Source organism: Penicillium griseofulvum (genome assembly GCF_001561935.1).
Source record: "Penicillium griseofulvum strain PG3 chromosome Unknown contig_84, whole genome shotgun sequence".
Lineage (NCBI taxonomy): Eukaryota > Fungi > Ascomycota > Eurotiomycetes > Eurotiales > Aspergillaceae > Penicillium > Penicillium griseofulvum.
This window is the reverse complement of record NW_024467475.1, coordinates 1,662,600-1,677,001: the sequence shown is the minus strand read 5'-3', so window position 1 is coordinate 1,677,001 and position 14,402 is coordinate 1,662,600. Positions and strand designations below refer to the sequence as shown.

The window sequence follows — 14,402 nt, the reverse complement described above, 5'->3', positions numbered from 1 at the left end:
ATGCTAGAGTATTTAAATATTCACAAAGTACGTGTGAATAATTCTAAGTTTGTTTCCATTTATATTGTACATATTATTGTTTCCGTCCATTGACGTTTTTGGCTATGGTCGGCAGCCCGACTCGGGATTGTTGTCGGGATGGCAATCGGCTCGGGATAGGAGGCACATTCGGTGTGCCGATTGAGAAAAAGTGGAGACAGAAATCAACAGATCGGAAATCTCTGCGCAGTAGTTGACCGAATCCTCACCGATAGTGGGTCTATTCTCTTTTAGCATGTCCAACTAAGGAGATTTCTTATCAGAATGTTTTGAGTCACTGAAAGTCGTTCAAAGATATAAATCAGACTATCTCCCTTCATGTCAAAATCTTCGATTTTTCCAGCTTATTTCCATAAATATGCTATAAACTACCATTAGATGTTCTTAAGCTTTTAATTTTAACTATGATCAGCGCCACCGTGGCCGGGAAGAGCCCAAAGTCCACGCATCATGACCCACTCGGTAAAACAAAAATTCTTTCTTTTTATTAGTATTTCTTTTCGGTGTTTTTTCTGGTTTTCATTTTTCACCTTCTGTCTTGGGAATCCACCCGGTTTCAGTTGCCTTTCATCTATACTTTCCAAGGTTGTAGAGTAAATTGGCACAGGTTTCAATCTATGCACATTCCGGTACTCCCATACAAAATACGGCACCAGGATCCGATCTAAAGGGCGTGTACGTCACTTTAATAGACTTGAGTGATTTTTTTTATTTATTATACTCCGTAGCTAGGAACCTGAACCAAAAGTTCATAGGTGTCATGGTCACCGTTACGTAGAAGCATCCGATTATCCAGGCACTGCATTCTCATTCGTACATTTGTACCGAGACCCAAAATATCTCATGTTTCTAGAAGGTGGCAAGAAGGTCGGGTGATCAGTTAGATTTTATAGATTACATATTTCCTGTTTACTATATTTCAACAATGTTGATTATTGTTTACGGAGTATACGTTGCATAGCTTCAACATTCAATGTATAGGGAAAAAAAAGTACAAAATATATATACTCCGTTATATGAAAACGACAATAAGATAGCTAATAAGGAATGACTGCTTTCAACTCACGTGCTACAATTTTCCCCCGTCCTCCACCTTCTCCACCAAAAGGAAAAGGAACCTAAACACGGAGTACATGACGCTAAAGATTGAAAAAGACAAAAACAGACTTTCTTTTTAGTATGTGGAGTGAAATTTACCAGTTTACAACCCCATTTCATCCCCATTTACGAAAAAACCTGGGACTTAGATCCGGGCCCCCGTTTTTTCACTCGTAGTGTACCTTACTAGTACGGTACCCCAAGGGAAGGTGCCCACCCCCAAGACTTTCCAAGGGACTATTTAGTTCGCCCTCTTTTCTCCTTTTCCCATCTTTTTCTCTCAACTTTCTATTTATTTTGTTCCCCATAGTGGATCTGTTCAACATGGGTATCTCTACCTTCATGGATAAGATGAAGCCTGGGAAGGCTGATTCTCAATTCTCCTCCCAGGCTGCGACTCCTGCTCGTGCTGACTCGACTACCGCTGAGAAGGATAACCTCACTCTCGATGATAGTCCCGTCAAGTACCTGACATGGCGGTCGTTCATCCTGGGTCTGTGTGTCTCCATGGGTGGTTTCATTTTCGGATATTCTACTGGTAAGTGTGACACAGCCTTATGGATGCAACGTTACTAACCGACCTTAGGTCAAATCTCGGGTTTCACTACTATGGTCGACTTCAAACAGCGTTTCGCTGAGTATAACGCCGCCACCGGAGAATATGTTTTCAGTAACGTTCGCAACGGTCTGATTGTTGGCCTGGTACGTGCGATTCCCACATGCAAGTCATACCTATACTAAACTCTATTAGCTGTCTATCGGAACTATGATTGGTGCCCTGGTGGCTGCCCCCATTGCGGACCGCATTGGCCGCAAGTTCTCAATCTCCTTCTGGGCCCTCCTCCACATTGTTGGTATCATTGTGCAGATTGCCACCACCGACAAGTGGTACCAAGTTGCCCTCGGCCGTTGGGTTGCTGGTCTGGGTGTCGGTGCCCTTTCCAGCGTCGTCCCCATGTACCAGTCCGAGTCTGCACCTCGCCAGGTCCGCGGTGCCATGGTCAGTGCTTTCCAGCTGTTCGTCGCCTTCGGTATCTTCATCTCCTACATTGTCAACTTCGGTACTGAGAGTCTACACAACGATGCCTCATGGCGCATCACTATGGGCATTGGCTTCGCCTGGCCCCTGATTCTGGGTGTCGGTACCCTCTTCCTGCCTGAGTCGCCTCGTTTCGCCTACCGCCACGGTCGTATCGAAGAGGCCCGCAATGTCATGTGCAAGCTCTACGGTGTCCCCCACAACCACCGTGTCGTTGCCCAGGAGATGGCCGATATGAAGCAGAAGCTTGAGGAGGAGCTCGCCCACGGCGAGGCTGCCTGGCAAGATGTTGTCACCGGTCCTCGCATGTTGCACCGTATCTTGCTCGGCATTGCCCTGCAGTCTTTGCAGCAATTGAGCGGTGCCAACTTTATCTTCTACTACGGAACCAGTATCTTCCAGGGTATCGGTCTTGACAACTCTTACGTTACCTCCATCATCCTCGGCGCTGTCAACTTCGGTATGACCCTCCCCGGTCTGTACATCGTCGAGCACTACGGTCGTCGCAAGTGTCTGATGTACGGTGCCGGTTGGATGTTCGTCTGCTTCATGATCTGGGCCACCGTTGGCCATGTCATCCTGAACGATGACCCCTCCAATCACTCTGCCGGTGTTGTCATGATTGTCTTCACCTGCTTCTTCATTGTCGGCTTCGCCACCACCTGGGGTCCTATCGTCTGGGCTATCTGTGGTGAGATGTACCCCTTCAAGTACCGCGCTGTCTGCATGGGTGTTGCAACCGCTGCCAACTGGACCTGGAACTTCCTGATTTCCTTCTTCACCCCCTTCATTTCTAACGCCATCGACTTCCGCTACGGCTACGTCTTCGCTGCCTGCTGCTTCCTCGCCGTTCTCGTTGTCTTCTTCTTCGTCAATGAGACCCAGGGCCGGACCCTCGAGGAGGTCGATACCATGTACGTCCTCCACGTCAAGCCGTGGAAGTCCGCTGGTTGGGTGCCCCCCGAGGGCATCGTTGCCGACCTGCACAGACCTTCTACCGCGGGCCCCAAGGAGGGCGAGGCAGGTACCAGCGAACACAAGCACCACGACGAGTCCCAGGAGATCCGCGACGAGTAATGTGCTCATGACTGAAAGGATGGCGCGTGTTGCGCATCACTTTGTGGCTGCTTTTATTTCAAAATTCTGTGTTCATAATTAACTCTACTCCTTGATTAGCTGAGTCTCCACCATATCCTTAGGGAGACCATGATTTAATAGCATTACAAGCAAGGCTTGCTATAGCAATCTTATTTTTTTATCAATTGATTTTGTTCTCTCACTATAACTATAATCTATAATAACCCATCATTGATTCCCAAATTCCATCCCAGCTCCCTTTCTAACAGCTCCATAAACAGCAGCAACATCTCCTTTAACCCCCTTCTCCTCCTTAACCACCTCCAGAAGCCCATCCATAACCTCAACATTCTTCATCCGCAGTCCCCCCTCCTTCGCAATCCCATAAGCATGACCGAGATCCTTCCTAGCAAGATCAACCGCAAAAAGCGGCTCCTCCCGCCTACAATAATCCCCACCAACCATCCTCTCCGCATAATTAGCAAACGGCCCCGGCGCAAAAAGCCCCAACCATTCCTGCAACGGCTCAACCCCAAGCCCAGACGCCTCAGCAGCAACAAGCGCCTCAGCAAGAACACCAACAGTATTAAGAATAAATGTATTACCCAATACTTTCAGGGTAGACGCCCGTCCAACATCAATATCCCCCCCACTCCCCGCAGAAAGATCAATCGTCTTCCTAGCAACAACCCCATCGAAAAACGGCCGCACCTTTTCAATTGCGTCCCGCTTCCCGGCAGGAACGACAATCAGTTGGCCCGCATCGGCCATATTCGGTGCCCCGAACACGGGACATGCCACGAACCCGGCTCCACGTGCGTTGAAGGCGGTTTCGGTGCGGCGCGATGTATCAGGGTGTACGGTTGAACAGTCGACGAAGGTCTTGGATGATATGTCTTGGGGGATTGTGGGGTCTGAGAGGATTGTATTGACGATGGAGGTTAGGGCGGCGTCGTCGCCGACGCAGGTGAAGATTATGTCTGATTGGGTTATGGCTTCTTGGAGGGTTGTGACGGCTTTGGTGTTGGGGAGGGTTGAGGCGTGGGATGTTGCTCGTGCCGTTGTGCGGTTCCAGAGGAGGAGGGGAGCGGTTTGAGGGCCTTTTTGGGAGATGTTTTGGCTCATGCCCTGGGTTTGCGGGTTAGATGGGGGGTGTTTGGGGGTGGAATGCGGGGAGGATGGGGAGGTTGACTTACACGGCCGATGTTGCCGAGGCCTATCCATGCAACTCTAGGTCCGGTCATGATTGCTAGTAGAGGTAGAAGTTTGTATGTTATGTGAATATATAGTCTGTAAGACTGTAAGGATGTAGGATGTTCGAGGGAGTATCGGGACAATCGGGTGGATTTATAGGTGTGGGGTAAATGGTTCATATCTTAGCCGGATGCGGAAGAAGTATACATTTGATATTTCTACACATTCTAGTTTCATCTCGACTTCTTTTGGTGTCAATTCTCATAGGACCAGACCAGAAACCCATTTAACGGACAAAATAACCATATACTCATCATCGTGTTCCGAATTCCTATCTCCCTTCCACCCCTCGGGTGAGGAGAAATTCGGACAGGTAGCGAAAACCGGCAAACTACGGCATCACCAATGACTAAAATAGTAATGTCAGGTATCCGGAGCCAGATATAAAGCACGACCGCAGTTTGACGATACTGAATCCAATTCGAACTTGCTATGATCCGATATTTACAAAACACGAGCCCAAGACTATAACATACCTACTCTAAAGCCTCGACTTCTCCTTCTCAACAATCGCAACATCTTGAAATGGCAATCCGAGATACATCCACATAAACGCAAACCTATGAAATTAGTATCCATTCAATCGCATAAACCATTACAAAACGTACCGATCACTACCGAAAAACGGCTCCTCCTTGCCCTCAGCATTCCGCACCCAAAACCACGGCGCACCATAAGCCCCTTTATCAAGAGCAGTCTGCGTATTAGCTGTCAAAGCCTGCTTGATCTCCGGGCTTGACGCCGCGGCAATAATCTCCTTGACTTCCGAGTCGGAGAACCCGTTGCTCTGGAATAGCTCGGCTAATTTCTCTGGTTTGCTGATGTCGATGCCTTTGTAGTACATCCACTCCCACAGCAAGAGGAAGGTTGTCTCGTACTTCTCGCGTGGGAAGTGGCTTTTGATATAGATCATGCATCGTTGAGGCTGGTTGATTAGTGACGGAGAGTATTTCAAAGATACAAGTGGATACTCACCATGATTGAGAGAATTGGGAAAAACTCCGGTGTTTGGATCTGCGGGACTCCGAAGTATTTACATGCTCGCTCCGAGTCGAATTTGGAGTATGCCGCTTTGGCGGGGAGTGACCAGGGGGGTTTATTCCCTGTTTGAGATGTGAGTGATTCTGGAACTAATTATAACATAGTCTGATATTGAAATACCTGAGCCGACATTAATCCCGCCTAAGAAGACCGGGTGGAATCTATTCGGTTAGCACATATCCCACGTAGCGACTAGGTATGTGCATACTCAACCTCGACTCCATGCGACTCTAGAGCTTTGCGGTTCTTTCGTAGATAGAGGGTCGCATAGTATGAGTATGGCGATACTGTCGAAACGGCACTTAGCGAATGAAATCCAAGGGGCAGTCCAGGGGGTGGAGCTCAAGGATTGCATACCGCAGTCAACGTATGCGTCAATTTTGCCAGACATGACGAGTAATTATGGGTCAATGGTGAGAGCCTAGTTAATTGCTATGTTATCAGGGTGTTAAACCGGACAAGAGTCGATTATACAGACAGAGGTTGGGGCCGAGGCGGGATGGACCGAGGCCCATGATGAGTGATCATTTTATTCCAACCAATGGTATTCTACTGAAATTGTCAACTCGAGTTTTATATTACATTTTACTTGACAAAAGAAATCAAAACAGACTTGCTTTGATGAATGCATTAAAATTAGAGTATATAGGACACCTAATGGTTTTGTAGCATGCACCAGTCCAACACATGTGAGAATATGATCGCTAGTAGGTAGCGACTCCAATTGAGTTGGAACCAAGGGTACCTGGACGTATAATCAAGTCTGGTTTTACCTGGGGTTCACCTGCAAGGATACTGGAGATCCCTAGGCCGTGCTTCATGCGACAGGACCCAGCGTCAGGCACTGGCCTGGGGTCTTCCTGGTCCTGTGGGTTGACCAGACCAAAACAATTTCTGTTTTTCATCCTGGGATGGTCCGGGGACATGGATACGGTGCTGGACCAAGATCGCACGGGCGGCGAGAGCATAAAGGGTAGTTACAACTCCAACCCCACGCCTCTGCTCAATCCTTGCGACTGATAGCCGACTGTCGAGTGTTGACCAGATCCAAGTCATAAGGGTTCTCCTCATATTGCGTCGCAGTAGCAACGCGATGCATAGAGCGACCGGATTGCCGAGACGCACGGGACGCATGACGTGCGATCATACCACGAGACGGAACAGTAGACAAGGAATCAGTATCACTGGAATCCTGATCATCAGATACCCGGACCGCCGAGTTTGTTTTATCTTTCTCCGAATCAGGCTCACCACGGCGGGCTGCCTTGTTCTTTTCAGCAAGGCGACGCATGAAGGCGTCCGCTTCAGAAGCGTATTTACAGCGCTGTCTGATACGCGCGCCGTACTTGTAGAAGATGAATGGAAAGGGCACACATGCCAGCGCCAAAAAAGCTGGAATCGACGAGGCCCAGTGAATGCCCAAGTTATGGTACATGTAGGTTGTGAAAAGTGGGAAGGCCATACCGAATAGTGAGCGGAGGGCGGAATTCGCGGCTAGCACGGAGGCAGAGAAGATCGTGTATGAGTCGATGAGGTAGTTGAACACGCTAAGGAAGACCAGAACCATGCCAAAACCGAAGGGCGCTCCTGCTGCGACTGAGGCCATCCAGTGGATATTAGGCGAGTTCGTCCAGGCGAACCAGAATAACCCGATTGGTAATGCTATGCCGCCGACCATGCTTGGGGGTAGTCTTAACTCGGGGGCGAGTCGGTCGGTAGTCTGGCTGCACTTTTTGGCATAGCGGAAGTTCTCGGGGAATGTGTATATCACGGCGATCACCATACCGACGAGGATGCCGAGGAAGGCGAGACCACCGACGCCTTCGCTCCAGCCGCGGACTTCTTGGAAGACAATTGGGTAGGCAGCGAAGAGCATATAGAGCGTTCCGTAGATAATCGCCAAATAGATAGAGAAAAGAAGTACAATTGGTTCACAGAAGAGCAAGATCCATGGGCGGGAAAGCGCAGTCTTCAGCGTCTTGCCCATAGGGGCGGGCCCACGGTCGATGTCAAACTGACTACGATAGACTTTGCCAGTTAAGGCAGACATCTTTTCTGCGCGACGGCGTAGGAGGACAGGTGCATATGTCTCTGGTAGCAAGAAGATGATACATAACCAGAGCACACCAGAGAACGCAGCAAGGAGTCCCTCCACCCACCTCCAACCGGCAGCAGAAGCGAGGAAGCCTCCAATGACAGGACCTAGAGTTGGTCCTAGGAAGGGCGCAGCAGCGAAAAGACTAATAGCGATACCACGCTGAGACGCTGGGAACATGTCCGCAATAGTACCGCCTCCATTCCCAAACGGCGAAGAGCCAAAGGAGCCAGCGAGGAAACGCAATACAATGAGTGTCTCGATATTCTTCGCACCCGCTGCGCCAGCATTGAAAGCAGTGAGAAACATAAAAGATATGGTAAAGATATGTCTCCGGCCAAAGATCTCACTAAGGGGTGCCCAGATCAAGGGCCCAATAGCGAATCCGAGCACGAACAGCGATACGCCTAGAATGACGATTTCCTGGGCGGCACCGAAGTCCTCCATGATCTGCCTCATTCCGCCTGAAAATGCAGATGAGACTAATGACACCGCGAGAGTCACGAATGAAACTAGAAATGTAATAGACCACTTCCTGATCGGGTGGAAGTTCATTGGGTTTCGTGGGTCGGCAGGGATCCAGACCACGGCATATGGATCGTCTTTAGTACCTGAGCCTGTGTATGGGAATTGCATGACTTCCTCGGTGACGACCTTTTGGTCGAAGACCAGACGCCAGAAAGGAATTTTGGAAGGCAGCATGGCCTCGCCCCCTTGAGTTGGAACTGTCATGTTGCTCTCAGACCAGGTATACAGTCAGGTGGAGCGATGGAATATCTAGAGGATATAACCAAAACAGTAAGATCGACGAGAATAGAACTTGAATAGTATAATATAAGAAAAATCAATATCAAATATAACAACCGAGGGCAGCCTCGGCGTTTTCGGCTCCTAATTATTATTAATAATCGAATAATTCGATCTTCCCCTGTCTGCAGGGTGAAATATGTTCTATCTCGGCAATTGAATACCCCTTGCACAAATTTTCAGTGGAGTCTAATATGCGCCCTGAAGCAACCTGACTGGCTCGAACCTCGGCCCGAACGCCATTTATACGGCTTCCCGAAGGCTTGGATGGCTTGGCAAATTGCGCATCCAATATCCAATACCATACTATACGCCGTATTATAAGTAACTTTTGCTCATTCTAAACCTGTTCGGGACTGGGTTAATGGTCACCCGACCGTCATTTGAAACGGCAGGGAGGGTAGTTACTGATATCTCGTGAGTATCGGGGGCCAAACTACCAAGTATAGTAACAGATGATATACTATTGACACGTCTATATTTCCCAGTATATTCACATGTTTGACATATAGACTTGTATCATATACTACAATAGAACGATATATCCATCCACACTCAAGATACTGAGATTGGGGTGGCCCCGATAATCATTGCGTTGGTTTGATGGATTTTCTGCTCTTCCTTTGACTGCTCAATAGCTAGCAGCAAACGCGTGGAGCGGATGTGAAGTTCTATCAAGTTAATAGGAGATCATCTCCGTAGGATCAACGACTCACCTTGCAAAGTAACCTCATACCCAACCCAAGAGTCATCATTTCGATCATCCTGATGTACGAGGACTGGGAAAGAAGGATCCCATGCCTTCGGTCGCACACGCATTTTTAGACCAACGGTCTTGCTCAAATCCACCCATAGTATATCGTCATCGGAAGACGTCCGAGGCTTTTCAGAGCCGTCTTCCAAATCAGTCCGAGCCTTATTCATCTCTCCACTTTGACGCCGCAACCACTCCCTCCATAACCGCACTACCCCGTCCTCAATAGTCGATGCACTCAACAGCAATGACGTCCCGGGCTTGACTTGCACTATATTTGCCACCACACATAACTGTGAAAACTCCTCATATCCATCTAAAGCAACTTCACGTATCACAGCATCATTTCCTTTGCCCTCTCGATTCCCATTTATGTCAGCCCGTATCAATCCTGATACCCCGGATAACAGAAGCATCCTACCTGGCGAGAGATCGAACTTGGAGTCTTCCATGTCTCGTTCCTCTTCGCTGCCGCTTACCTCTGGGCGAAAGCGAGAATATAGTCCTGTTACTCTACCCAGCTGGTGGGCGGTATCGACATTCTCGTATAATGAGCCCGCACCATCATGACGTTCGCTCAGTCCATCTGTACCGAGGTATTTACAGAAGACATGTGGCTCTGTGAGCTTTGAGCTAGGGTGAAAGCATTCCAGCAGTAATTTGTATCCATCGAGTGGTGTGCTTAGTAGTAGGCGGTAGTGGAGGATTCTTAGCACTAGGGCATGGAATCGGTGGTTGACTGAAGTGAGTGGGAGCAGTGCCCGGGTAGTAAAGTCTGATAGAATTTGAACGAAAACCTAGAGATATCTTTAGAGTCATTGATCCATAGTATACTCTTTGGACATACCTCGTTTGGTAGCGAGTCCAAGGTAACGGGGTTTGCGGGGTTCATAGCGACGATTATTGTTAAATGATATTCAAGCTAGAAAAAGCGAAGCCCTTAATGTTAGTTAATTAATATACTGTTGATACAAACAGACAACAAGTTTATGTGTGTTACACAGTGTTTCAAGGTATGATGTTGTACCGCATGAAGAAGGGAAGGTTGTTCTCCGATAAGCGATAAACTACGTCATACCGCATGCGGGCATAAATTTCCTTTTTTGGTTTTCTTTTGGACTGTCAATCCACGTGGGGACGACAACCGGGGATTTTAATTGAATCACGGAATTTAATTACTTCTTTCAGCTGAATTCAGGTTAACCCGTTCCCTCAAAGGCGCATATTTCCCCGGAAAAGCCGCGGGATCCCGATTCCTGGACGGCTCACCGAGAAAAAGACGGAGATGCCAAGACGTTGAATGCTAATGTATATTGTTTGTACAACTTCGCAAGATTGACCTCCTTATATTAGGCGAGATCCGCCTTCTATGCCACTTGGCGTCGCTTAATAGCTGTAACCTGACACATTCCTACTCCGGAGACCCCGCCTCCCCACCAAATTCCAACCCTTTAAACTATCTTCGCTCTCTTTTCTTTTTCCTTTCTTCTTCTTCCTCCAGAATATTCTGATCTGTGATTGCTCCAATATATAGCAATGGAAAACGTACTCGACGACATCTCCCACCGGAGATTTAACCCCCTCCGTGGCTCCTCCATCTTGGTCTCTCCCCACCGAACCAAGCGTCCCTGGCAGTGAGTATTGTCGTGGGAAAACGACATTGCGCAACAAATCAGCTAATTGTACAACAATCTAGAGGAGCGCAAGAGAGCCCCTCCAAGACTACCCTGCCAAACTACGACCCCAAATGCTACCTCTGCCCCGGGAACGAGCGCGCCCAGGGCGATACCAACCCTAATTACGAGAGCACCTTCGTGTTTGTGAACGACTACAGCGCAGTGAAAGAAGAACAAGCACCATATGAGCCCTCAAACCAGGATGGTACGTCCGGCCACCCAGCGCATCCACACCACACACACCAAGCTCACAGACCATAGAACTCGAATCGCGGTTCCTCAAAGCCGAGCCTGTAACTGGCAAGTGCTACGTGCTTACCTTCTCATCCGCGCACAACCTCACCCTCGCCGACCTGGCGCCTCGCGAGATCTTGCCCGTGATCGACGCCTGGACAGAGATCTACACAGCACACCTTTCCCCGACCTCACCACTAGTGAAGAACGCACCTGCAACAACCCTGCAGCCCAAATCCCACTCAACAAGCGCCGCCAAGCCAAAGGAGCAGTACAAGTACATGCAGATCTTCGAGAACAAGGGCGCAGCAATGGGATGCTCGAACCCTCACCCGCACGGACAGGTCTGGACGACTAGCTCAATGCCCGAAGAGCCCGCCGCCGAAATGGAGCAGCTGACCAAGTACCGCCAGCAGCACGGCGGCAACCACATGCTGGAGGACTATGCGGCGCTGGAGAGCCGCAAGCAGGAGCGCGTTGTGTTCGAGAACGAGGCGTTCCTGGTTGTGTGTCCGTGGTGGGCGACTTGGCCGTTCGAGACGATGATTGTCAGCCGCACGCACAAGCGCGCGTTGGTTGATTTGTCTGAGGCTGATAAGATGTTGCTTGCTGAGGCCATCGCGGAGACTACCCGTCGCTATGATAATCTCTTCGAGACGCACTTCCCCTACAGTATGGGTATTCACCAGGCTCCGCTTGATGGTACCGAGGAGGAGATTGAGGCATCCTACCTGCACTTGCACTTCTACCCGCCTCTGCTGCGAAGCGCTACCGTGCGCAAGTTCTTGGTCGGTTATGAGCTTATGGCGGAGCCTCAGCGTGATATCACTCCCGAGCAAGCCGCTGCTAAGCTGCGCGCCTGTGGTGGTGAGTTGTACAGGAAGAAGATCGATTCGTGAAGTGTGTCAGAATGAAAAAAGAAAAAAGAAAAGAAAGGGATGATGTCTGGTTAGGGTTATACCAGAGTCGAAGGCATTTCCTCTTATAGTATACATATATATTATTTCCCCACCAAAGCTTTTGTGCCGAAGCATAAGTTGTACATAGTTGTTGCGCAACATGCAATGCTCAGTTCCTCCATAGCCATCGGTTTCATGTGTTGCATTGCGTTGGAGCATCTCCCAAAGCCAAATAATGTCCTTGCCTAAATCAGGGATTTAACCCAGGTAGGCAGCGCGTTGGGTGAACATCCAAACCAGCGAAGACGAAGCAACAACCAAGGGACTCAAGAACCGGCCCTCGAGCGAGGCATCGCCGCAGATAATCTCGCCAACAAAATGTGCCAGCGCAATACCATATGTCCACATGCCGAGGTCGTATGCGACAGAGTTTGTGATATTGTAAGCGGCGGTCATGCGAATGACTGCAGAGAGGAAAGTCCAGGTTCCGAAGATGCGGCCGGAGAGCGGGCTGGCGGGGACCTTGCCATTACTGTAGAGCTGAGAGGTATATTTTGGCGCATTGTAAGCTTGCAGGCTGTTAAGAGCGGAGACAACCGAAACCTGTATAGAGTGGTGGGTGGTTAGTTAGATCGGGGAATGGAAGCATTGGTAGTTAGGGGTTGGGAGTGGTTGTAATGGGATTGGGGGGTGGACGCGGGTATAACTAACGAAGAAAAGCCATTTGGGCAGGTAGCCCTCAGTTTGGGGGAAATATGCGAGGTATTGGTCCATTTTTGAGTGAGTCTTGGTTTGTTTTGATCTGGAGGGAGTTGGTTGTTTTTATTATTGCTGACTTGGGGAGGCCGAGGATGTTTGAACTCTTGGCGTTGATCCCAACAAGTCTCATGCATTGGTTTGCTCAACTTTTTTTTCCTCCTTCTTCACCCTCTTGTTATTAACGTTTCTTTCCTCATTATGGATATCTCAAAGCATATTGAGTGTATCTCGCAATGGCCAAGCCACATTGCCCCTGGCTTGCCTACTTATGGAGCGCTGTTCCTCCTGGCGACTGGTGGGCTGGTCATTGCCTGCAAGGTCTGGACATTCGTGCGGGTGCTTCTCAGCCTGTTCGTGCTTCCGGGTAAACCGGTATGAAATTCGATATCCAATTCCTTGATTTAATGATATGAAGCTGACTAAAATGATTGAATAGCTTCGCTCGTTCGGTCCCCCCGGTAGCTGGGCCGTGGTCACAGGCGCGTCGGACGGTCTGGGCAAGGAATTCGCATTGCAACTGGCCAAGTCGAAATTCAACGTCGTGCTCGTCTCGCGCACCGCCTCGAAGCTAGCAACGCTATCCGAGGATATCAGCAAGCAGTTCCCGCAGGTGCAGACCAAGACTCTCGCAATGGATTTCGCGCGCAACGCCGACGCCGACTACCAGGCGCTGGGCGAACTGATCTCCGATCTGGACGTGTCCGTGCTAGTCAACAACGTCGGCTTGAGCCACTCAATCCCCGTCCCCTTCGCACAGACCCCCGCCGCAGAGATGGCCGATATCGTGACCATCAACTGCACCGGCACACTACGCGTCACCCAGCTTGTCGTTCCGGGAATGATGCAGCGTCGTCGCGGTTTGATTCTTACCATGGGCTCTTTCGGCGGCCTTCTGCCTACCCCGTTCCTTGCCACTTACTCCGGCAGCAAGGCTTTCCTTCAGCACTGGTCGACTGCTCTTGGCGGCGAGCTGGCTCCCTACGGTATTGATGTCGAACTTGTCCAAGCCTACCTGATTACCTCTGCCATGTCCAAGATCCGTCGTGCCTCGGCTTCCATCCCTACCCCTCGCGCTTTCGTTCGCTCCGTTCTCTCGAAGATTGGTCGCAGCGGTGGCTCGCCTACCTATGCTTACAGCTCGTCTCCCTACTGGAGTCATGGTATCATGGCCTGGTTCCTGACTTCTGTTACTGGGACTATGGGCAAACTTGTTCTCGGGCAGAACAAGTCTATGCACGAGAGCATTCGGAAGCGCGCTCTCCGCAAGGCTGAGCGTGAGAGTGCTAAGAAGAGCACTTGATTTGCTGGATTTGCTCTATTTGCTGCTGTTGTAAAGTACGGGGAGCATACGAGAATTATGCTTGGAAGCCCTGATTTAGATCTTATTCGAAATGCGTGAGGGTTCAAATGACGGAACCAAAAAATGACAATCGTACTAATAGAAATATATCATTGATATCGAAGTCACATGTTTTATGCCAAGAAGTTAGTCCATACTACAAGATAATTGAAAAGAAAAACAAAACAAATAAGACTAGGCTTCATCAACTTCCATGACTTCCAAGGTTTACGGAGAGTATCCCACCTGGGCAAGGCCGGAAACCTGATAGAAGGCTTATCGATAAGGGTC

The 14,402-nt window shown here is 49.4% G+C and overlaps 8 protein-coding genes across 8 annotated transcripts; 3 read left to right on the top strand and 5 right to left on the bottom strand.

Moving 5' to 3' along the window:
• Positions 1 to 1,461: 1,461 nt before the first annotated feature.
• Positions 1,462 to 3,253, top strand: PGRI_051620 (sugar porter family MFS transporter; the record flags this gene model as incomplete). Its single annotated transcript, XM_040792875.1, has 3 exons — positions 1,462 to 1,675; positions 1,724 to 1,839; positions 1,889 to 3,253. The coding sequence occupies 3 exons, from the start codon at positions 1,462 to 1,464 to the stop codon at positions 3,251 to 3,253; spliced, it is 1,695 nt and encodes a 564-aa protein (XP_040644842.1).
• A 228-nt stretch (positions 3,254 to 3,481) lies between these two features.
• PGRI_051610 (NAD(P)-dependent oxidoreductase) lies at positions 3,482 to 4,497 on the bottom strand (the record flags this gene model as incomplete). The annotated part of the gene is made up of 2 exons (XM_040792874.1): positions 3,482 to 4,381; positions 4,450 to 4,497. The coding sequence occupies 2 exons, from the start codon at positions 4,495 to 4,497 to the stop codon at positions 3,482 to 3,484; spliced, it is 948 nt and encodes a 315-aa protein (XP_040644841.1).
• Positions 4,498 to 4,988: 491 nt separating this feature from the next.
• On the bottom strand, positions 4,989 to 5,939 carry PGRI_051600 (putative DSBA family oxidoreductase; the record flags this gene model as incomplete). The annotated part of the gene is made up of 6 exons (XM_040792873.1): positions 4,989 to 5,067; positions 5,116 to 5,432; positions 5,483 to 5,610; positions 5,669 to 5,709; positions 5,757 to 5,835; positions 5,906 to 5,939. 6 exons carry the CDS (start codon positions 5,937 to 5,939, stop codon positions 4,989 to 4,991), a joined length of 678 nt encoding a protein of 225 aa, XP_040644840.1.
• A 612-nt stretch (positions 5,940 to 6,551) lies between these two features.
• PGRI_051590 (MFS transporter) lies at positions 6,552 to 8,375 on the bottom strand (the record flags this gene model as incomplete). Its single annotated transcript, XM_040792872.1, has 1 exon — positions 6,552 to 8,375. The coding sequence occupies one exon, from the start codon at positions 8,373 to 8,375 to the stop codon at positions 6,552 to 6,554; it is 1,824 nt and encodes a 607-aa protein (XP_040644839.1).
• Positions 8,376 to 9,005: 630 nt separating this feature from the next.
• PGRI_051580 (uncharacterized protein) lies at positions 9,006 to 10,096 on the bottom strand (the record flags this gene model as incomplete). The annotated part of the gene is made up of 4 exons (XM_040792871.1): positions 9,006 to 9,121; positions 9,167 to 9,529; positions 9,626 to 10,001; positions 10,052 to 10,096. 4 exons carry the CDS (start codon positions 10,094 to 10,096, stop codon positions 9,006 to 9,008), a joined length of 900 nt encoding a protein of 299 aa, XP_040644838.1.
• A 644-nt stretch (positions 10,097 to 10,740) lies between these two features.
• PGRI_051570 (UDP-glucose:hexose-1-phosphate uridylyltransferase) lies at positions 10,741 to 12,013 on the top strand (the record flags this gene model as incomplete). Its single annotated transcript, XM_040792870.1, has 3 exons — positions 10,741 to 10,838; positions 10,901 to 11,085; positions 11,142 to 12,013. 3 exons carry the CDS (start codon positions 10,741 to 10,743, stop codon positions 12,011 to 12,013), a joined length of 1,155 nt encoding a protein of 384 aa, XP_040644837.1.
• A 258-nt stretch (positions 12,014 to 12,271) lies between these two features.
• PGRI_051560 (Erg28 family protein) lies at positions 12,272 to 12,787 on the bottom strand (the record flags this gene model as incomplete). Its single annotated transcript, XM_040792869.1, has 2 exons — positions 12,272 to 12,616; positions 12,725 to 12,787. 2 exons carry the CDS (start codon positions 12,785 to 12,787, stop codon positions 12,272 to 12,274), a joined length of 408 nt encoding a protein of 135 aa, XP_040644836.1.
• Positions 12,788 to 12,970: 183 nt separating this feature from the next.
• On the top strand, positions 12,971 to 14,072 carry PGRI_051550 (ketoreductase; the record flags this gene model as incomplete). The annotated part of the gene is made up of 2 exons (XM_040792868.1): positions 12,971 to 13,144; positions 13,209 to 14,072. 2 exons carry the CDS (start codon positions 12,971 to 12,973, stop codon positions 14,070 to 14,072), a joined length of 1,038 nt encoding a protein of 345 aa, XP_040644835.1.
• Between the last annotated feature and the right edge of the window lie 330 nt (positions 14,073 to 14,402).